The sequence below is a fragment of the Spodoptera frugiperda genome, chromosome 4 (genome assembly GCF_023101765.2).
Source record: "Spodoptera frugiperda isolate SF20-4 chromosome 4, AGI-APGP_CSIRO_Sfru_2.0, whole genome shotgun sequence".
NCBI lineage: Eukaryota > Metazoa > Arthropoda > Insecta > Lepidoptera > Noctuidae > Spodoptera > Spodoptera frugiperda.
In genome coordinates, this window is record NC_064215.1 from 11,381,891 (window position 1) to 11,406,220 (window position 24,330).

General features: G+C 34.8%; 2 protein-coding genes across 7 annotated transcripts in view; one reads left to right on the forward strand and one right to left on the reverse strand.

Annotated features, from left to right (window-relative positions):
• LOC118272456 (adenylate cyclase type 2) overlaps positions 1-24,330 on the forward strand; it is a 210,907-nt gene that overhangs the window by 86,383 nt on the left and 100,194 nt on the right. For all 4 annotated transcript variants that reach the window (XM_050693261.1, XM_050693259.1, XM_050693262.1 and 1 more), the window contains exons 4-5: positions 6,295-6,423; positions 10,995-11,189. In XM_050693261.1, coding sequence (XP_050549218.1) covers positions 6,295-6,423; positions 10,995-11,189 — 324 coding nt within the window. The remainder of the gene's footprint in view (positions 1-6,294; positions 6,424-10,994; positions 11,190-24,330) is intronic.
• LOC118272457 (probable E3 ubiquitin-protein ligase sinah) overlaps positions 20,499-24,330 on the reverse strand; it is a 46,909-nt gene continuing 43,077 nt past the window's right edge. For all 3 annotated transcript variants that reach the window (XM_035588985.2, XM_035588984.2, XM_035588983.2), the window contains exon 5: positions 20,499-21,674. In XM_035588985.2, coding sequence (XP_035444878.1) covers positions 21,098-21,674 — 577 coding nt within the window. In that variant the 3' untranslated portion in view covers positions 20,499-21,097. The remainder of the gene's footprint in view (positions 21,675-24,330) is intronic.

The window sequence follows — 24,330 nt, forward strand, 5'->3', positions numbered from 1 at the left end:
TCCACGCCTATTACCTCCCCTTTCATAGGTCCACCTAGTAGAAGCTGTGCCCATGCTTCGTCTTCAGGTCCATAGTCTCTACTTGATCACTTCCATCAATCCTTCTAGCGATGTGGCCTGCCTATTGCTACTTCAGCCTGCAGATTTTGCGAGCTATGTCGGTAACTCTAGTTCTTTGACGAATTTCCATATTTCGGATTTTGTCGCGCAAAGAAACCCCGTTCCCTATTCATTCATTAGGTACATGTTTGTTGTAATGAAAATCACGATTCGAGAAAATTGTGCTCGACGGTAGCTTTCATGACTGTCATGAACAATTTGTACCTCTATTTAATATTGTTTTGTTGTGGAAACCATTAAATATAAGATCTAAGTATTAAAGTAGCCAGATGAAATAATCACTCCTTTATTTAATCCAAACTTCATTGACGAAAGTTTAAATTAGTATAGTTTTAATCCAATCGCATAGTTAGTTGAAAAATTTTATATCGTTTCCTAACTTCAACATTTTGTTAGGCGGACATCGTAATTTCAAACTATCTTTTAGTTTCAAACTGTTAGGTAACTTATACATAGTTTAGCTGTAGGTTATTGATTTATTACAGTTATTTTTGCATTACTATTGTCTTAAATAATTATTAGAATACAAAATGCGAGCAATCATAACATCAAACTATTTTGATAATTGCAATCCCTAAGGCGCATTACAAACATGAGGATTATAGCAACCCGTTAAGAGAAAGGGAGAAACAGAGAGAGAGAAAGAGAAAGAGAAAGAGAAAGAGTAAGAGTAAGATTAAGAGTAAGAGAAAGAGAAAGAGAAAGAGAAAGAGAAAGAGAAAGAGAAAGAGAAAGAGAAAGAGAAAGAGAAAGAGAAAGAGAAAGAGAAAGAGAAAGAGAAAGAGAAAGAGAAAGAGAAAGAGAAAGAGAAAGAGAAAGAGAAAGAGAAAGAGAATTTTTTTCTTATTCTAATCCTTGTTACAGAAATATTCAATTCTGGAGTACTGAATGATGGTATTTGTCATAGAAATGACTACTAGTACTTGATTTGCCTCATATAACAATCACTTTAAACAATTTACCGTCTTCTACACCTCCGCCTAATTCGAAGAAAACTATAGGCATCGATAATGTTTTACTAAGTTTAACATACAATAACAAAGACAATGTTTTTGTTAAACTCCGTAAGCGTTTACCTAACACCCATTGAAACTTATCTAACGATTAACTTGGGAACTGTCGGCTTAGCAACAGAGCCTGTGGTTAGTTTATTTTACCTACCTCACCTTGACTAAAACATACATCTAACAAGCACCCTGTTTGAATAAGTCTTGCTACATCCTGTACAGAGGAAGGGTCGGAGGAAATTATGTATATTAAGTTTGTGGACCGGATAGTTGAGTGCGCTAGTGAGGCTACAAAATTCATGGTCTTAAATTCCACAATATTCTCATATCCTGTCATTTTTATGAACTGGTTTACATGTCAGATAAAAGCATATATAGCCTCATCGCCTGACTCCAATGGATGTGGGCAAAGACAATGGGACGCCAATTGCTACAAATCTTAGATACAAAATTGTTTTCGGTCAGTTTTGTACGTTTGAGTACGTTTGAGATGTTTATCATTCATGATGTGCGTATGTATGAACAGGCTGACGAGAATGCTGCATTTTAAATGATGATGTACTTGGTCTACCCTTTTGGAAAATAACAAGCCAATGTTACATTATTGCCACTGCCATGCCAACCCGCATTGGGCAAGGTGATTAATGCTTAAATCTGTTCCGTGTGAGAAGAGGCCTTTGGTCAGCAGTTACCACTAATAGGCTGATGATGTGATGTTACATTACTATTTAATAGCTAGGTACTGTTGCACCTAATAGGAATACATTATACGTAATGTATCGCAGCCGTATGTTAGAGATTTTCCATTTCAAATAAACAATAAGTATCTTTTATGTAATAGGCGAACAAACGAACAGACGGATCAGCGATGACGAGTAACGCAAAAGGTCAAGACTCCTTTACTGTCCTTAAATATATTAGGTACGATATTCCAATTACAAGATTGTTATTCGTCCTTAAATACCCTTAGCAGTATTTTGCGTAACTTGGCACGTCCATTAATCTCCGCCATGGTTTACCTTGAATTCTCTGCCTACCCCATGTCGTGACGAGGCATAATTAATTTGAAGTTCCCATCAACGCCAGTGATCGATATGGCTTAAAGACAGTATCTGTCACCAAGTTTATTTATTAAAATTGAGATTTTAGGTAAATTATTTTGTTGCGAAATTAACAACTTTTTTTTAGACTGTGTGGCACAGAAATATAATTGTATGTAAATAAATCTTCTTCTAAATAAAAATGTTTGACTTATGATGAATGATCATAAAAATAATTCATTTATTATCTCGAGAATAGTTGAATCGATTTCGTTAATTCTTCTTTTTTGACAAGTTTGGTGCAAGAAAAAACTATGCGTCGTTTCTAAGCTGAAACTAAGTTTGCAGGATTCGGCTAGTAACTAAATATCGCCAAATAATTTGCTGATTCAGAGATAGAAAACCGGACCACTTGCTTACTTGCGAACACTCCACTAGTAAACAAAATGGTAAAAGCATCCTCCATTTTACATAGACTCTGTTTATTTAGGCCAAAAGAAGTGTCTTCAAATCCGATTTTGAAACTGTTGACAAAACTTGTTTCATCAGCTTGTCTCAGCAAAATAGGTTACTGTGACATCAAGGTAACACTTTGATCAAAAGTACGAAATACCAACTAACATTATTAAACTTCCTTCATTTAGTTCTCTTTATTACATTTTATTTATCCCCACATCTGTCCAAGTCCACCATCCACCGTAACTGACTGTGCATAATTGGGTTACATTAACATATTTTAACTCTTTAACCTCACTCCGTCCAGTTTAATAAAACCTGGAGATTTTCAAGTGTCGGTACAATTTTCGTCTTCCAACGGCTCAGGGGTTTCTTAATTCAGGGTTTGTTATGTTAATTTTTGAGGAAGTTTGCATTTGTTCATTTTTGTGAATTTATTTTCTTCCTTGGCTTGTCATCCTCTTTCCTCATAAAGTTATTGGTGAGGTATATTTTCTTAATTTCTTTTTTGTTTCATGTCTTTTACTTACTTTGTATTTTTTGTCTGTTCTATTAGAACTCGGATTGCGGGAATTGTTAATTGAAATCTGTCCGTTTTCTTTGCATTTGTCTTTTTTATTGACTTTAAGGAAGACGAGAATTTGCTTTTTAAAAAAGATTTTCGTGATTTGGGATTGGTTTTTACCCCCAGACGAATACCAATTGCAATTCATTGATGCAGAAAATAACATAAAAGGAGATAAATCTAAATTGTCATATAATAAAGTGAAATATCTCAAATATAAACTTCATTTTTTTACCCCTTCATATGAAAAAACTGCTATGAAAACATTCCGGCGCTGTTATGAACTAAATTTATGGACCGATATCAAAAATTCTTCATTGCACAACCCCTCAAAAAAAAAAATGCTTTGAACCAGAAATCGAATAAATCCTTTTAAAAACAATTAAAAACATTGATCACCACTTAAACACTAAGCCAATAAAACCACAAATCGTATTAGAAGCACTGCGGTCACGACATTTGAAATAAAAGTCGTTGGCGGCCTCCTCCACTCTAGTGCCGCCACAATCACAGACCGATGCAATTTATCTAACAACGGCTTTAAGAGAAAAACGAATGCGTCGTGCGAAATTCAATTTGCCATGCAGGTCGAGTGGGCCTGCATCACACGGATGGACTTTATGAGGCCATTAAATTGAACTTGGAATTTTCTTTTATTTTGTTGAACTCGTTATTGCTGGTTAACTGCTTAATTATTGAGGTTTTAAATAGGTCTAAGATAGATGAAGTATTGAATTTATAGAGTTAAAATTCTGCTGAACCTTTTGCATAGTATTTCTGATTTAAAACTGTTAACTGTCATTTACTGCAATCATGTAACCACGGATGGGGCAATATCAAACTCTTTTGATGTCTAAATTCTTGCTTACTTACACAATGTCTTAACAATCGTAATTGATATTTTCTAATTTGCCATAACAAAACTAATACACATTAATTTCTTAAGCAACATATCCAACACATGTGCCTCCTGCAATCTTATGACGTCACAACACATAATTTCCACAAGTGCATAGTATTAACACGGCCATGTTACCCTCAACACACCCTTGCCTTCATTGCGTGTGCCATGTGTTTACACCCCCATATGCCAACATCGTTTAACCTCAGACCTATCATGGATGCAATCTCCACTGGATAGGGTACAGAATTCAATTTCCTGTGAGCCACACGTGTTGCGCTACAAACCATTATGATATGAAAATCTGATATAAATCACGGAGTATAGGAATTATGGATGAAAAAATGTATGGGTTTGTAGTAATGGGATATTTGGTTTTAATGTTTGTGAATGTTTTTTGAGTGTTCATACATTAATCGTGTGTTCGTAATTGAAATTTCTGATTGCTATATTTGGGAATAACAATGCCTGAAGCCATCATACAACAACTCTCAATTTTCTATAATTCGATAATGCTAATGAGAATATATAAGTATTTATAGAAAAACTATGCAGAACACAATAATTTCATGCTAATCTTAAAAACAGCCTATTGACATATAACTAGATATAATTCTAGACTCCGTGCTACTAATGAGAAATTTTGGAAAAATCTAAAAATGCCCAGCAATACTACGCTCGACCTGGGAATCAAACCCTAGACCCCATGTCCGCCAATCGCACTCGCTACCCGACCAACGAGGCAGTCAAACAATTAAGCTAATGACATAATAGGCTAATTAACATGATGATATATCGAGTACTACTAATAGAATATCGGACTAATAGAAACTGATTGGAATTAACGACTAATGATTGAATTGCATTATCCGTTGGCTGCGTGGCTACTATACATTACATCATTTATTACAATGGAAGTAAGAACAAATTGGTGGCAAATGGTTATGTTCGAAGTTGAGCATTATAACACAAACAGTAAAAAGTGGGTGTACACTGTACAGCCTTGTACACTTCTGCCTACCCATTCCTACCTGTCTAAGGAATATACTATACCATCTCAAGATGTAGTAACTCATATAATTTCTAGACACTATTATTCAATCATTCATAAGCAATTTCTGTTGTTGTCTACAAAATAAAAACCCAAACTCAAAAGAACGAACGCACAGTGAAGTTTCAACCAATGAGAAACTTTATAGTGTTGCAATCAAATAAAAGTAACAGTGGACAGTAGAAAATATTACTGGACACAATGTTGCTAGTTCAAATTAATGTTCCCGTGAATAAACTTCTTTGAAAGTTTTAGTTAGAGACAAAATTGTGTTTGAAATGAATTTAAAACTTTCAGTTTCTTCGTATGAGGTTAGTGTTAGAGGAAAACTCTGTCTGTCAATAATAATAATAAATGTATATACCTATGTATGTTCTTTGAAAAATTCGAAGTAGTAGTTTAATATTTTTTATTGGGGAAAACGAGTAGATGGATAATTTGGGATAAGAAATGTAATAAGCGCCTTCTATAGATATTTATTATCAAACCAGATATAATGTTGAAATAATGTCCATGTATATAATATCTACCATACTGTTTAAAGTCGCTCCCGCTCCGCTTACCACTAGCCAAATAGTAATCGCTTTTTATTCTTTGTCCAACAAGATTAAAAAATGTAGGGCCGTTGACAGTTTCGATTCAACATTAAAATTATATTTATTTAGGTTTCTTTTTGTGTAACTTTCGGTAACCTGTATTATTATGGTTGAGATTTGAATTTAAGTTTGATATTTGAATTTTTCTTGGTATTGTATTTTTAAGGTCGTGTAGCGACGACCAAGTTGGCCACCGTGGCGACACTATCTTGACTCTTTTCGAGGTTATTTTAAGAGCTGACTAAAGAAACATACATTTGACTTAAATCAGGCAACAGTACTTTCAGATAAGCCTAAACTTTTTAAACTGTTTTTTAGGGGAATAATCATGGACTGCATAGCGGGCTATGCAGTCTACGACATCGCCAAATATCTTACTGATAAAATGTCCTTATCTAGACGAGGTTTATACCTAGTGGGTTACCAGAGCTCCGGGCCGAAAAGTAGGAGTAGGTATTTTGCAGTGCAATATTGCGGACTGTTGACGACTGAATATTATAGCGTCTATATTACTCACGCTAATAATGTTACTAATAATTTCTTCTCTTTCATTCACAGATGGTGCACACAATGATGCCTATAGCTAGACCCATAGCCCTGGCCATGTCGGCTGTCCTCACGTTGGCCTACATTGGCCTGGCTTTGGGAGTCCGGCCTGAGGGCGAAGAAACACAGTTTTATCAGCAGGTATGGTAAAACGATGTGAATGAATTATCTAAAGGTTCTTCTTAAATCTTTGCAAAGTTAATGCAGTGCCTGGGCAACTTGTTGCTGCGTAATATGTAATGAGAGTAGACTGGCTGCCGTGCAACGTATAGCATTGCCGGAACAACAATTTGTGTGATCCACTAATAATAAATGATGTTTCGGGTCTGGGTATCATAATTATGTATGTAAACTTGTATGTATGTAATCGTACCATGACACAGGACAAAATCCTGGAGTGAGGCAACGATAAAACATGCCGATGCCGTGGGTTTGATTTCCGCGGAAATGGTTCACAATATTTTTCCATGTCTTAATGTGAAGAAAATACTAGTACAAGGCCACGTTTGAAAAATTAAGTACGTATACAAAATTGTAACAAAATAATTAAATACTTAGAATTTTCTCCTGTCTCATAATTAATTGAACACCAGCTTCTACTAAAGTATATGAGATCTGAATTTCTCGTGAAATTGGATCATACTACCGCCTTGTTATTGACGTGACAGTACAGAGCAGCCTGTAACTCCATACATACAAAGTCTTTAATATGAATGTAATGATTTTAAGTTAATTTAGTATGTCTCACGATAAAGTAATTACCGAACGACTTTGAATTTTATTTCATCTACAAAAATCAGAAATGTACCTAATAAATTCACTAGATACTTTAAATATAACTTAAAACTTTTAATCCTCTAATATGCACATTGCACAATGTTCATATATTTGAAATACTGTAATATAATATGGTATCAAATAATTCAGCTACATTTTAAGACATTGTCGGCAACGAAAAGTAACATGTTACTTAAGTAAGTTACATGCTACTGTTCATTCCGATACTCAGAAAAAATCGAACTTACCACCTGCAGGTAATATTAACAAGTTTCACGCAAGCGAAGCCACGACAAACGCAGTAGTATACGTAGACACTTAAGTGTAGCACATATTACGTGAAGTTTGCTTACATCGCATAGAGCACGTGTTTCAACTCATCAGTTTTAAGCCTCTCACAAAATTGGAGAGCAGTCGAGATTAATGCGATTAACTGATGTTTACAGCCAACCCGATGAGGCTTCAAATTGTGCTAGATATTTTTTTTATAAGGATTTGTATCGCAAATTCATTATAAGCCGTCTTCGGATTAAGTTGTTTTCGAATTTGTTTTTTTTTTGATCGTCTTAAATGTTTATATTTAGATTGTTTTTGTAAAAATATACTTAGGTATTCGCACTTATATTAATCTTTATTTGGAGATGACTGTTGATGAAACGAAAGAGGTATGTAAGATTCATAGCAATTGGCGTTCGATTGTCTCTATCTATCCCTATAGTAGACAGGCATGAGGTTATGTATGTATAATTTTCTAACAACTATAGACAGAACAGATAAAAGCTGTTCTGTGTGCATAACCATCACACGCCATTTAGCCAACGATACACTCGAGAAATAAACGTCAGAACTTTCTCCAATGGTTAAGTTAATAAGTTTAAAATATTCCACAACTCTGTCAACCCTTCAGCGATTATAATATAAACGACACATATACTTAGCATGTCAAACAAAATATCGATACCAATTCATGCTCGAAGTTTCGTGGTGTCACACAACTTATGCTGAGAGCATGTATCTACACGATTGAGTATCTATTTACATATATCATTTATCCGCCCGATAGTTGCCAACTTAGGTATCACCTAACTAGTTCATTACGAACACGAACTTGTGTAGTATCGTGCTAGTTGTCAATTCTGTCGATGCTGTATTTAACTGCAAACTTACTGTGACTTGATTGGAATACGTCTTGTAACAGTTTCATTTCAGCTTTCATTGTTGATAGTTTTAGATATATTTTATTGAACTAATAGATAAATAGAATTTCGGTGTATGTATCTTATATTCATGTGCTTGTAGTAAAAAGCTGTTATTTCAATATTACAAAACGACCACTTCAATTTTATTTATTAGTCTACATTCATCCCTGAACATACATGTTTCGCGCGTCGATCTAAATTCCCGGTTCCAAAATTTTATTGACGTTTTTTTTTGGTTATCAAGAATTTCGAATTTCATTATAAAAGCACGGATTACCCTTCATGGGATTCATAAAACAACTGGTGAAACGTGGATTCTGCATTATACATAGTGCAACTCTGTCCACGGATTAAAATGAATAAAAACAAACGTACTTGCAATTAACATAAAATATCATCGTGTTGTTTTGTTATAATTTTTACTGAAAAAGTGTTAATTAAAATGGCGAAGTTTTCAATTAAAAAACCAATGGAGTAAACTTTGAACTTGCAACAACAGACAATAGTTACTACTTCTTTTGTTTCGTTCCTCTATTCATTTCATTGAAGTCTGTTTTCAAGGCAAAACGTTCTTTTTCCACAGCAGTTGACAGAACGCGCCTGACAGTTTGAGATAAGCAATAACTCCCGTTTGCTAATTGTGCGCGTTGCTATATATATTATTGCAGGCGTTTTAAATATTGATTGTACGTTTCAAGAGTAAGAAAATAAATATCCGATATGGTTAGCAGGAAAATAATTTTGGTCACGAAATTATTAGCCGTAAGCGCAATTTTCTGCTGATCGTAGCATACCTACATTGTTATTGTGAGCATTGTTTGCCAAGCCTGGCTACTAAGTAACCAATTTAATTAATAAGTTAATAATAATTATTATCGACAAAAGTACTGGTGAAAGTAAACTGTAAATAAGCACGTCTTTGCATACCCTTTAATTTAATAATACAATTTTATTACAAAAGACCAAAACAGAAATCTTTAATCAAATAATTCACAGCACCCTACCAAAACACAAAGCCACATTATATTAAAAGCATAAACAATTTTGAAGGCATACGAAGTTTTCACACCCTGCATTAATAGATATCCAAAATTTTCGAGGAAGCTTGTATGTCTTCGAGTATATGAGAAAACTTCGCTCATTCTCTTCCTGAGGTATGGCACTGAGGATTTGAGTTTAAAATTTAAGACGGAGGACACCTGAGAGTTGGAACCCTCTGTCGCTTAGTTAATTTGGAATGTATAGATGAGTAAGTTAGTAACTTTGTTTTATCTGTTTATAACAGGAGTCGCACATAGATGGTCAATTGTTGAATTTGTAGCGACACATGACATGCCAAGTGGCAAATGACAGCATATAGATGATCAACGAACAAATTTACACATGACGTCATAAATTTACATGCACACGGATAGAAAATCCCTACGACTAACAGTTGGGCAAAAAGCTTCAGCAGGGAGATGAAGTGATCATGCCTAGGCTTTATTTTAACTTACTTTTTGTTCCTTAAAGACGTTATGATTCGTTTTGTGATGTCCGGTGCAACTGACACGACGGTATTGTGATCGAGGGGATAATAATTACGAAAATTACCAATGAATAGAAAATTAAATCCAAATCTGTTCTATCCACAAAAATTCAACAAGAAAAATTAAACCACAAAAATGACCATAACAAAAATAATCTCGTGTAAACCGTTTTCGTGTCTATCCTCAATAACAGTTATATTATTTGTGTCCATGAGCATTACAACCTTGACACCCGGCGCTGTCTAATAAAACGCTACTGTACCCTTGACTGTAACCAACCTAGCCTGAGTAATAAACATTGAAGATTTACTCAACCAAAATATACCCTACCAAGAATTACATCGTTATGAACAATATCGCTGTACTTACATTTTTTTGGGAATATTAAACGGTAATGGTTGAGGATAACCAGATATTTTGAGGGTGAAAATGGAAGCCTATATTTTCTTTTAGCTGTGTGAATTGGTTTATTTTATGTGTCCATTACTACAAATCTAGATAATGTAATCAGACTATGATACTAGACTTTATAATAACTATCGTGAGACATACTAAATTAAGTAAAAATAACGGTTTATTTACGTAAATATATTCGACGAAGAGTCCTTCTGTGACTTGAAAGAAATTGAGCAATATTTTTTGCTAATAGTACTTTCTGTAAATGTTGTAAAAGAACCACGCCTAAATTGTGTTACACGTTAAATAAATTACCAATTTATTCATTCATTATGCGCTGTGCAATCTATGCAAAACCCGAAGATTTATGTTGTACCTGGATTTTTAAAACGTCGTAAAGGTTTCGTGCCTCTTTTTCACCAAAAAGTCAGACAAACTTGTCGCAATAGTATAATCTAGGTTAGAATACAGTAAAAATATCCCATTTATCATAAATATTGTGGAAACCTTTTTACGCAACGTCAGGCCTTTTATCCCCGAAGGGTTAGGCAGAGGTGTACATTACGTGCACAAAATTCAAAGTACATAAAAAAACCGAAAAAAGCCCAGGTAATACTTTGCCCGACCCGGACAAAGAATTTTTATCGAACCCACGACCTCTTGTTCGGCAGTCGCAATTGCAACATACAAGGCAGTCAGTAATTCCCAAAAAACAAAAAAACATTATTGTCTTCCTCTCAAACTTTGGCGATGTTAGCCCCTTAGCATATTATATCTATCCAACAACTAAACAGGTCCTCTTTGTCCACAGCTGGTCTGCGAGCTAGCCCTCTTAATATCAGCCAGTGGCATCGGCCTGTACTACCGAGCTTTAACAGAAAGGGCACATAGGAACACCTTCGCTGGCACCAGGACCTGCCTGGAACAGCGAGTGAAGCTGGAGTGTGAGAGAGAGCAACAGGAACGATTGCTTCTCTCTGTCATACCTGCGTATATTGCTGCTGAGGTAAGTGATGTTAATAATTGTGGATGATGATTATAATTTGGTATTGCAGGACTGTCTCCAGAATGGAAATTGTTTAAACGTTTGGAGGTGTGTAGTGATCTTTGTTAGGCGTTTGGTGAAAAAGAACTTAAAGAGTTCCGAAGGGAGATTATTTTGACTTGCCTCCTCTGTGGACACGGTTGATGCTTGTGAAAAAACATCTTTAATGGTTATAAAACAATTTAGTAAACCGCCACTTTGGTCACTGGTGACCGACGCTTAGCAGAGGATTTGCCTTCAACAGTCTGCTTTCGGCAGTTAATGCTTTAAGTATTAAATAAAATTATTTGTTTGTATTTGTATTTTAAAGGAGTTTGACTAAAATTTGATTAAAGTTTGAGTCTAGTAGTTGTAAGTATACAAAAAAGTTGATTAAAATTCTAGGCCTTAAAATTAAACTTTTCTTTAAACGTAGGCTTTGATGTAACTCAAATACACGAATTTTAGTTCTAGCTCGTAGAAATTGTTTCTCTAACAATCAGTTACCTAGGAGAAATATGAGTAAATCCGTAAGCCATTTAACTTGATAATCCTTTCTTGTTGGATAAAGCTACATTAAAATTGTACTATATATTATACCAAATAGCCTAAAAAAACCCAATCAAGATTATTATCAACTGAATTGATTCTCAAATTACTTCATCCAAAAAATCCAATTCCTTTATTTCTGTCCCACCTTTCAAAAACCTCATTACAAGTTTTAAAGGCTTTCCTTACTGTTGGATGGTACCTAGTGGATCTGATGGAAGCCGAACTTCATTGATGCTCAATTGTGTGGAAACGCAAATCTATTGATTATCGATAAGTGTGAGGTTGGCTGTGGGCTGTGGGCGAGTGTCATAGGAATTTTACACAATAGGCGAGGAGATGGTCTTTTTGCTTAGTTAGCGATGATGATGGTGTGATATTTTTATCAGCATTTCATTGGAAGAATCTTGTATGTTGTGCAGAAAAACTGCTATCCGAAAGGAGTGTGAAATGTTAGTGTATAATGTGCATGTCTGCTTATGTCGTCAATTATAGCCAATGTTGACAGTAAACTTCCTTTTTTATGATAGAAAATAAATGATATGACTAAAATCGTAATATTACAATTCAATCCAAGGATTGATTCAAATCACTAAAATCTTGTACCTGATGCAAATGATCGCATTTTGCTAAGTCGCAAAATGCGATCATTTTGTGTTTTACGTTAGAGCATGTATTGTGTGCCCATAAGCACCTATACACTCAGGTTTTGAAGATACCCAGGCTATACCCACTAGGAAACACAGACTTCGGCAAAGAATTCCAAGCGAAGCGCTGCGTGCGAGTGGGTGGGATATCTGCCATGAACCGGTGGCGCTTCGCCGATCGTTTTGTAGTTCGATGATGGAAAGGACTAGGGGGAATCAAGTTGTGCTATTCCCGTTAAATGTACTACTATTGTTTATAACAAAGACTATCACGTCCTGCTTTTCGCTTAATCCAACGTAAAACCATAAAGATGTCACAGGAAAATCGCATCACATGTATAATAAACATACATATTACCTTGATATCTTATACATATTAAGTACAGTAATGATTACTCCGTGCAAGCCACCGCTCGCATCTTAATAAGCTAGTTTAATCTCTTAAGAGGTCGTATACTGACGGGATTTCATTTGCACGTTGCAACAAGTTAATTATGCCTTGAGGCATGTGTTATATGAAGTACCTGTGTAAGAGGACTCCGGATGGTAATCTTGTGAGGACTTGTAAATGTGGGTACATGTTTATATTATTGGACATGGACTTATGTATGTAGTTGTGTAGACATTTTTATTTACGTCTAGTATTGTGACTGTTAGTAGCTGAAATAGTTTATTTATAATTACATACATATGGTTTTGAACGTACGATACGTTTTTAGATATACGGTACATTATTTTATCGTTGTTTTCTTTTACTAATATTATCAGTTGGAGAAAGAGTTGCTGAAATGCTAAATATTATTTTTTTATGCCAAAAATTTTCTGGTTTATAAATATACCTCTGTATCAATTTATGTGCATTATTGTTTTATTACATAATAACATCACATACTAGTCAAAACATACAAGCCTCATATGACATTGACCTTACAATTTAAATTAAAATAAGTTCATTACCAATAGTTCATAATTGTGACAGGTCACACCTGTCTGACCTTACCCTTGCCACGTCATCATGACAGAGTGTAAACTAAGGATGTTCCTACAAACTGTCTAACTTTTATTACGAACTCAGTCGGGTAGTATCCGATATAATAAAAATGACCGATAATCAGATTCATCATGTACATTTTACACACATACGTAACTCACGCCATTCGCTATAGGGATGGATGGGTAGAAACTATAGAGCAGACCACACACGATCCTGACATATTTTACTAGTAATTTATTTTCTTTATTTATATGTAATCAATCCAAAAGTGATATTTCGATATCATTTTTTATCCGCAACCGAAACTTATATAATAAAATAATATTATTATTTGTAGCTAAATCCAAAATATCATCCTTAAACATCCCTAGTGTGTACATTTTTATGGGATCGTTGGGAAAATGTTCCGGACAAAAATAATGGAGTTATTTTAAGGTCGATGTGTGGTAAACCCAGGCCTGTGGGAGGAGGTGCAGATAGGTATATATATTTTTAGAACCGAATCTGTCCATTGACGGTAATTTTTGATTGTGAGGTGGAATTTACGTTGGCTAGCATATTTTTGGCAATTTACGTCATTGTGGTTATTATAAAAAATACAAATAGGCCTATTATAAAATAAGCCTGCTATAATAAGCATGCTTGATTGTTCGGTTAGTACGGTGGCTGGGCAACTAACTGCCACGCGACGTGTAGCGGGTTCGATTCCCGCACGAAGCAACTATTTGTGTAATCCACAAATTGTTGTTTCGGGTCTGGGTATAATGTGTATGTGACATTGTATGTTTTTAAACGCACCGACGATACAGGAGAAAATCCTAGTGTGGGGTAAAGTTAAAAAATTAAACAATTATAAATTGTAATTAAAAATCGTAATACACATTCGAAACAGAAGAAGCCAAGCTTTGAAATAAATCTGGACATTTTAAATTGTTATATCCAACCCTTGGCAAGTACACTCCTGAAAACCGTGGCACACTCTCTTACGAAAAGGAGGTTTATAGTCCACTAGTGGCCTATCACAGGCTGTTGATAATGTTGATGAAAGTCTGACCCACATATACATATATTTTATTGTGAATCAATGCATAAAAAGGTACTCAGTCGTGACTCGAACTGCAACCAGCTCACTTAGTCACTTAATTTAAAAAACTGAGTAAATATTTTACCACTTGAAAATATAGACATCACGACATACAAACATCCTTTTGATGTGCAATGTCAAACAGTCAATTTGTAACCTTATTTGACAATTGTTAGAGTAGCAATTTGAGTGAAAACGTTTTAACTATTTGTTGACTGGACTAATTATTTAGTTTTTTTTTTTTGATAAATGAACAGGTATATAGCATTATAACCTTTAAGTGAGAAAGTTTAAAGTCTAAAATCGAATTTTGGTAGAATTCAGACCGCTTAATCTTTGTCGAAAAGCTTTTGTTTTAAATATAGTGCATGACGTGTCTTTTTGTAGTGTCAATCTTATGTGACCGCGTAAAAGGTTTATAATTCAATGAGTGACGGTTTTGTGCATGACACGCAATCCTGTGGCCTACGTCAGCACTTGTTGCTACAAAAATCTGTTTAAACTACGAAGTTTCATTGATTTTTCTATTTAAACTTGACCTATACCTAGTAAATTATCATTTTCTTTTATAAATATAACTTATGTCATCGTATTTCCATTTTCAGTCATAAATATGTGGACAAACATTAACTTTCACTGGTGCGCATCAGCGTTACCACCAGGAAACGGACTCAGATAAGCTATGTTTTTTTGTATGGAAAGATGCGTGCTATGGTTGGCCTCCTTATTATCGACACATCGCATACTCGAACTGCGCATCTTCCTCGCTCAGCTATTTTGCGGCGGTGTATGTTCACAGCACATTTTATTCGCACAGCTACATAGGAGATTCCGAGGAAGGCTACGCGACACCACGCAGCGTAACACGACGCCGACGCTTCGTGTGCATTAGTTTTTAAGTTATTTTTATATAAAATATGTATTAGTATATAATTCAATTGTATGTAATATCTATGTATAGTATTTTTCTATGGGCCTTTGATGCCTGAAGTAAATAAATAAATAAAAAAAAAAAATAGCACATGCCTGGTAGAAAAACACCCTTACATAAATAAAATTTATTACCTAGAAAGGTTATTGTTCGGTGTCTATCAAATGTGTAGACCATTAATCAACTCATGACATTAGCCGGAAGCGAACTAGTGTTGACAAATATCCCTATTCTACTCAACTTGACGACAAATATGGCATTTAAACAATACACGATTTGATCTTCAAAAATTATTTACATCCGACCATACGATTCAATATTTATTTATCAAATGCCGATACATCTCCCAGTACCTACATAATTTATATAATTACTAGAGACTCTGACGCTGTTTACCCGGCCTGCTCAGCTTCTATTGATCGTAGCGTGATGTTATATAACCTACCTCGATACATGGACTATCCAACACAAAAATAATTATTCATATTGGTACAGTGGTTACATCCGTACATATTTAATGTATCATCGACACGACGTGATGTAGGATATAATTAGGATTTTACAAATCGGACATAGTTCTAGAGATTAGCGCATTCAAACATACTCTTCAATAAATCTACTAGTTTATATAGATTAAAGCAGCGTAGTTATGTACTTAAATTGATTACAGATTCAAAGAAAATTCTGTATTTAATGTAGGAATTAAATGAAGTAACAATTTTAATAGAAAGTGCGCCATTAATACTAAATTTTGGAAATCTTAGACTCTTAGCTTAGACTAATAATTACTTACTTTTCGCTGAAAATGAGAAATGTATTGACCTTGGCTCTTAATAACGGAAAGAAAAACTTTTTGTTTTATAAAATGTAATAATTTGTTAAAGAAAAATATAATAGTGAACGTTTTCCTTTGTAAATATTCATCTATGTGTTTGTTTTCGTTGTTGTACGAAACGTTAGAATATTTTAGTTTAGAAACTACAATAAATGGTTTGATATTGTAAATTAAAACATAATAATATGATTTTTTATTTCACACTATGACATTTTCCCGTGCCATTTTAGGTTACTTAAATACGAAACATTCATATATATCCATGATCTTGATTATGGGTAGTTCTTCGGAATTTGATTCTTCGACTGATTCATATGGCCAAAATTTAATTCCACTTTAAGATCTGTAACACGTGTTCATATGAAAATAGATATACCAAATAACGTATATTCGAACGAGGGACTCGTTTTTAAAAAATAGTTTTCGAGATATCGACGTTCGAATATTTTCTGCCCAGATGAATCAGAAATTGTTACAGATGAATCTGTTGAACAATTGAAAATTGTATGTAAATGAGCTCTGTATTTATTTTAATTTTACATTCTTTTAATTTCTTTTTAGAATACCATTTTCGAGTACTTTCGCACAGAGAAATCACGAGCATTCTTCATCACGCTTGCTCAGGGCGGATTAGCAATTTCGGACTCATATTAATTACATTCCTCAAAAAAAAGTTTTTAAATTATAGCTATAACCTGTATAGCTAAGTTAATTTAAAAATAAGACTAGTAAAAAAATGGACAACGCAACTTTCATGATTCATATGCGGTTTTGACCATACGAATCAGGCACAGATGAATCAGGATTTTGCTTACAATCATGTATAACTCATCGTATATACAGACTTCATTCTTGTCATTTTTCTACACGAATGTATAACCAAAAAGCTTCACACGAAACATAGATTAAAGTTTTAAAACTGTAGAGTAAATTTTATAAAATAGGCATTGTAATCAGGATGCCATGTAAACCAAACACAGATGAATCAGATATTTACCTTAGTAAGACCTGAATCTAAGCCAACCAGCCGCACGTCCGCCTCCTAGCTTGTCCGTTAAGGTCTCAGCACACATATGGGATCGGAAAGGGATCGTAACCGTAACGCCTTTCGCCTCGCTGTCAACCAGGCGTCAACCTACCGTATGCACGTAACGAAAGCGTATCAGCAGCGCCTGTACGTCAACTCGGCTACGGCTAGGCGACACCGACTAGACTAACACGATAGTTAGTCGGTACGGAGAGACGTAAGCGCGGGGACGGAGAAACGTAAGCGCGGGGACGATGAGCCGTAAGCGCGGGAATTCAAGTTCGGAGCCTGTTCCGAGGCGAGGCGATTACGTTATTATTCCGATTAGTGTGCGTTGCAGTAGGGAGTTTAATACAAACCATTCTGAACGGCTCGAGGCGATACGGTGACGATCCCTTTCCGATCCCATATGTGTGCTGAGACCCTTACACGCCTGGCTTCCCTCCGCACAGGAAGCCAGACTCTCATTATTAATACCCGACCAAGTATGGTCATTCGCAGCTTACGCCATATTAATCAGTATTATACGCCGGACACTTCTTATTTATTTATTTATAATCATACTGACATAGTTATAACGAATGCATATTTTTTTTGAAGAGGACAACTCATCTCCTTTCGATGTAATTATAATTTATATTGAAGTATCAAAGGGAAAATGCGAAATCGACTACTTTGTTCCGGAAAATGGCAAACGGACACGCCATATGAATCAGAAGAACAAGCTTTAAAAAATATATTTTGTACCTAGACTGGAATTATTTAAAAAATATTATTTGTCCTAGTAACTGATATAGCTAAACTATACTAAAAAAAATATTACATGCCTTTTTGTTAGTTGGTTTCAAAAATATTCTCATAGACATCGAAAATTTTGTCTCTGAAGAACTACCCTTATGTATTAGCAAGACGGCGATATTATTACTACAGTAATTATCATCAGATCACAGCAAACTAAACTCGAAAACATAAAAATTATTTTAACTTTACAAATTACCTACTTTCTCCTATATATTTTTCTCGTACCGTATCGTACATCCTTGCACCATGGAGCCACACACTACTCCGTGCGTGGAATTTCAAGCATGTGACTGTTATTCCGTTCGCATTAAGGCCAACATGTTAATATCCTGCCCTACTCTACATACTTATAATTGTTTAGAAATTTCACCAATATTATTGTGTTACTTCTAAGATGTTAAAAAGTGAAAATCTGGTGACAGTCGGTGAAAAATTATAACAGTAAAACTTATATGTTCTTTGACTACGTATAAAAAGCTTTGACTACGTATAAAAAGCATTTTTTTTTAATTAAATTTTTTTAATTAAAAAGCATTTTTTTTTTAATTAAGAAAAAAATGCTTTTTATACGAAGTCAGACGTTGCCCCGTATTAGAAATTTCTCCTGCGCCGTGAGTGTGTTTACAAACATGCAATTTCACATACACCCAGATAAAATAATCTGTGGATCACAGAAAGAGTTGCTACGTGCGGGAATCGAACCCCCTACACGTCACGTAGCAGTACTCTAGCTACTTACTCAGCCACGTCACTTAATTATTATTAATTTGAGTTTATAATCAAACTTTCTCCCCTATAATAGGTACACATTTACATTACTTGTGTGAAATTTGATCATGATGATTTAGAGCTCAAAATATAGAGATTGGTATATACCAATCTCTCGATATATTTTAAAAGCAATCCATACATCTTTAATATCTTAAGACCCTTAAACCTAACATGACCACTCTTGTAACTAGCATAAAGCAAAGTCATGCACTTAATACTTAAAGAGTCTTACTCACTTTCTGAACCTTAAGAATTCATATTTTTAGAAATATCGCCAATCCTTCTCAAGCACAGACTAACAAGAGGTAACCTTTGTTTCATCCTTTAATGATGTGTTCTACTCAATTGAATGGGATAATAAGCGTGAGGGACATATAGACAAAATATGTATTCTTTTGTCCATCTCTTGAAGTAAATCTGATTTTTTGACAAGAGGTTTTTGAACTTGAGTACTGATTGGCCTTTGGGTCGGTCTATGAATTAGAGTATTATTGGACTACAATGTTTTGAAAGAGTAACTACGTCTTTTATTTGATAACTTTAGTCATAGATGTGAAGTGAAGTGTGGGAGAGCGATGCTACGGCTCGAATGGGCCGGCTCGATCGGAGTGATACAACGGCCTCACAGAAGACCGAAGTAAAACAACTCTCGCATTGTATTTCGTTGTGTAAGTGAGGTTACGGGGGCCCAATTAACCCCCTTCCCAATCTTTCCAATCCCCGATTCCTCAACAACCCTTAAATTCCAACGCACTTGTAATGCCTCTGGTGTTTCAAGAGTCCATGGGCGGCGGCGCGGCGATTGTTTACATTCAGATGATCCGTCTGCTCGTTCACCGGCTTATTCCATAAAAAATAGATCTAAAACTACACCAGCGCCATCTGGCAAGCGCGAAAATGACAGTCTTCATTAATATGATATATCTAATGCTACGTGACATTTAACTATAAAATGATATCATTAAACATATCATTCGGAACCATTAAAAATATTATGATAAACACTAAATAATGCCGATTCCAGTATTTGTCGAGGACATTACTGACGTCAATGCTATAAACTCTTTATTTTTATGGAAAGAAATAATTGTCATAATAATATTTATATGACATTTCAATTACAATAACTAATCAACAGGTAAAATGTCATCTTAAACTCTGAGTTTTTTATTTTGTTTTTGTTAGATTTGTTTTTGTTACCTTTGGCCACACCTGTATAGAAGAGTATACGGATAGAATATACGGTAGAATACGGCTTCACAGAAAACCGATGTGAAACAAAGCTTGCGTTGTGTTTCGATGTGTGAATAAGGTTACCTGAGGCCCATTTATCGACTTTCCAATCCCCGATTTTCTAATAACCCTTAAAAAAACGCTAACGCTAATATGGGCATTTGAATGTGAAAAACAATTCATTAACTTGTTTCAGTCCACTAAGCCCTTGTAGGCACAAAAACTAACCGTTTGTGGCATAATACACAAACATGAACATACACATACGTAGCCTCACGCCAGTCTCCCATGGGGTAGACAGAGAGATACCTCTTTCGCTTCATTAATAGTTATCAGTCTTTTGAGGCGTGCTCGTCAATTAATAATATAAAAAAATAATTCAACATACTACAGAGGGAAGTTAGAAATAAAAATGCATATTTAAAAAAGCTTACTGATATAATATATTATTATCTTACATATCCGTATGCTTAAATATTAAAATTATTCTAATGTTAAGGCTACATCAGTCGCAATTGGCGTTGATTCGTGAACTCAAGGATTTGGACTGGTCCAACGAATCAAATTATCTTTCAAATATTTTGGAGGTAACATTCGAAGTTATCATTAAAATCTTTTATAATGATGAATTTACCTTCAGTATTCTTATTAGTAATGTTAATACTAGCTTTATTTTAATAAATAACAGCTGCAACATTACCGCAATTGCTTTTATTCAGCAACATTTTTCCTTATACATTCATCACTCCATCACTTGAATCCACGAATTCCACCAACAACATAACTTAATCAAAACTTCTAAAATCCACATCATTATTAAATACAAATGATTCTACTTTAACATTTAAATGCATATCTACATAATCGGAATGATATTGTGATTTATTTAATATTGTCTTTACTTCATTGAGCACGATGTTTTACACTCGACTTTCTTGGCTCCATCGCTTGCCCTTCCCTCGGTAAGCGAAGCCATTAGAAATTGGAGAACATCACTAACACATTTTCAATTCATCGTTCAAGATTCTGCATAGTCTTTTCTCATTAGATCAGCGTCTGATTTGCCGATATTTACATGGATTGTGATAGCTTCATCGGTATCAGATTTCATTACAACGTCGTTCCACTGTACTTCGGCTTTCTTGCCATAAGCCTCGTTTTCTATGAGAATAGCTGATTTTGTGCAAAGAGCTTTACTCTGGAATTCGATTAAAGCGCAGTATTCGCTCTTCTTTGTCTCTGACTTGACATCAGCGATGTATCCGAGTTTCCTCCTCATGACTTCTACTCTGACGTGGTAGTTGTAGATGCATACTTTGATGATGAAGGCGCTCTTTTGGTGCAGTAATATGATCTTGTACTTTGTCCTGCAGCACGCTGTCTTCTTCAGTTTCGTTTGGAAGTTTTCTATGAGAATCTTGATCTTTTGCGAGTAGACCGCGATGATGTTGTGGGTCTTTTGTAAATGTGATGAGAGTTCTTCGAAAGGAACTGTGCAGCAGCCGGCTGTGATGGGGCAGACCATGGTGTCGAATTTGCAGTCTTCTTCGTGCTTGACTCTGGTCACAGCAGTCAGGAGCTCTGTGCATCCGCGTCTGTGGACAACGGAATAGGTTTATTATTCTCTGAATATTTATTAGTAGGTAATGTTTTCATAAACATTTACATCTGCATTAATGACTTCAATTTATTATCAAGTTTATTTATTGCGTTCAGATTCTTATGTAAATCGATGACAACATTTGCAACTACAAGATGTACTTCGGCAATAAATTAGGTATGCGTGGATGGCATATTTATGTTCACTGATTGCATATTATTTCTTATTTAAAAATGTTTATGTTGCATTGAAATATTTATTTTAATCGAATCGGTTCTTGGCAGTGCCAGAACATATATTATGGGCATTAACATTTCCTTTTCAAGAAAAATAATAACGCTTTATGAGCGTTAAATTACAGCACGAAATAACGTAATGTGAAGTTATAATAAGAAAAACAAAAGTACCGAGCATGCGTTTGTACGTATTTTTTGCGATCTAAATTAAATCACGTGCTTTTAATTAATGTAAATACTTTATTTACATCATAGTTTGAAATCACGTTTATGCATCTACTTGTGTATAATTGCATAGGTAATAATAACTCCTTTGACCGCTGGCAGCAGCATAAATACTGCTTTATGTCTATCAAAATAGATCACACAATCAAAATGACACTAATATCACCTAGACAAAGTAATAAAATGGATGTAGGAAAGACTGTGTTGGCATGACATCACTATAAAAATAAATAGAGGGAAGCATTAGGGTGTTAGCAACCTCAACTAACATAATGTTTCTCTATTGTAAAACTTTTCGATAGTTGTTTGACTTATTTGAAAATCGATCTCATACGAAATAATGACTACGTAAGTCTCCAATTACTGTAGTGAACAAACTATGTTAGATGTTGTAGTGAATTCCGAAATGTTTTCAAAAAAATCTCAGAAAATATGTTATCTGTCCCGGTGATTGTGCTCAAAACATCCATAAGTACCTTTAGTATGAGTTTGCTTTGATAAAAGTAATTGCACTTATAATAATCGCTAATAACGTTCAGCACTCTGATTGGCCGGCTCAATTAAACCAACCAATCAGTACCCTTAGTACGAGTTTACTTCACGTTGAACGGAAACGAAACAAGAGCGCGTTCGGCGTTCTGATTGCTTGGTTCATTTACGCCGGCCAATCAGAGCTCCGAACGCGCTCTCGTTTAGCAAACTCGTGCTAAGGTTTAAAGACTTTTTAATAAAGCTTCTGTCTAGACTAATCTATAGAATAAAATCGTCATATTGTAAGCTACCCTTAGCAATAAAACCGTGACTTTAATCTGCCAGTTACTATCAGGTTTACGTCCAAAAGTTGCGGTTTATTCAGCAAACAACTGTTCTTATTGGTTACATTTATTTGGTGCTTTTTATGAGCCGTTTACGATGTTACCGGTAAAGTGATAGGGCTTTAAATTGATTGATTGTTTTTAGTATTTTAAGGAATTACTTTTGTATTTTATTGTTTTTAGTGCTAGAATAAACTGTATTTTGGTGTGGTTTTCATTCAAACTGCCGCACTCTCAGTCATTTAATGATTACTAAAACTATTCCTTAGAAACGATTTTGTTCTGAAAGCAATTGCTAAGGACTGGGTTAAGCAAACATTAAATGACTCTGAGTACGGCAGTAAGACTTTAAACGTAACTGTTAATTCATGTTTCCAAAAAAATAACAGAACGATATGAGCTCAAGCTAAGAGTAAATATTTGTATGACCTATAGATAAGTTCCGGATTTAGCTGTTTGTGTCGACATGTGTTTGTAAACTTTGTCAATGAATCGATGAACTCATAAAGAGCTTAGAAGGCCACAATAACTAAAGGTTCACTATACTCTGTTTAGATAAACCTAATAAAATAATTGATATCTCAGTTTAAAGACAGCAATATTATTATTTTCTATTCTCATTTAGAAATGTCTATCTTTTTACAAAACATCATCAAATTCGATTCAGTAGTTTAGACGTAAAGACGGTATAATATTACTATATCAATTTTATACATCAGAAATTTAATTCTCAATATATATTATACTTCATTGGAATACATAATAATATCAAGTATCTGATTACATTCAAAGAATTTCAATTCCCCTTGAGACACTACCGTCACTGATACCGATGCGACACAAGACGTTGTATATAAAGGAAATGCTATCAAGATTATTACGAACTATTTCCTAGGAAATGTGGATAGCATTCCTAGACTAATACGCAGTAACATGTCAGTAAGATTGAAAGTAGTGTTGGTATTGAGTAAACATAAGACGAAATTAATTATTTGGAAAGGAATAGGTATAATAACAATTATTTGTCTTTTAACATAAAACAACGCTTACGTTGTGTTTTGTTGTGTGAGGTTACCAGAGGCTCATTCACCGTCTTTTCCAAACCCCGATTCCCTAACAGCCCTTAAATTCCTAACCTCCAAAAGGCCGGCAGCGTATTTGTAACGCCTCCGGTGTTTCGAGTGTCCATGGACGACGGCGATTGCTTACCACCAGATGATCTATCTGCTCGTTTACCGGCTTATACCATAAAAAAAAAACTTTGTCTTTTGTCTGATTTGCATTACTGCCGAACAAAGAGTGGTAAGATTAATTTTTAAGTGAAATCCAGACCGGTAGTCAACAATTTTAACTACTGAATAATCAATGACTTATT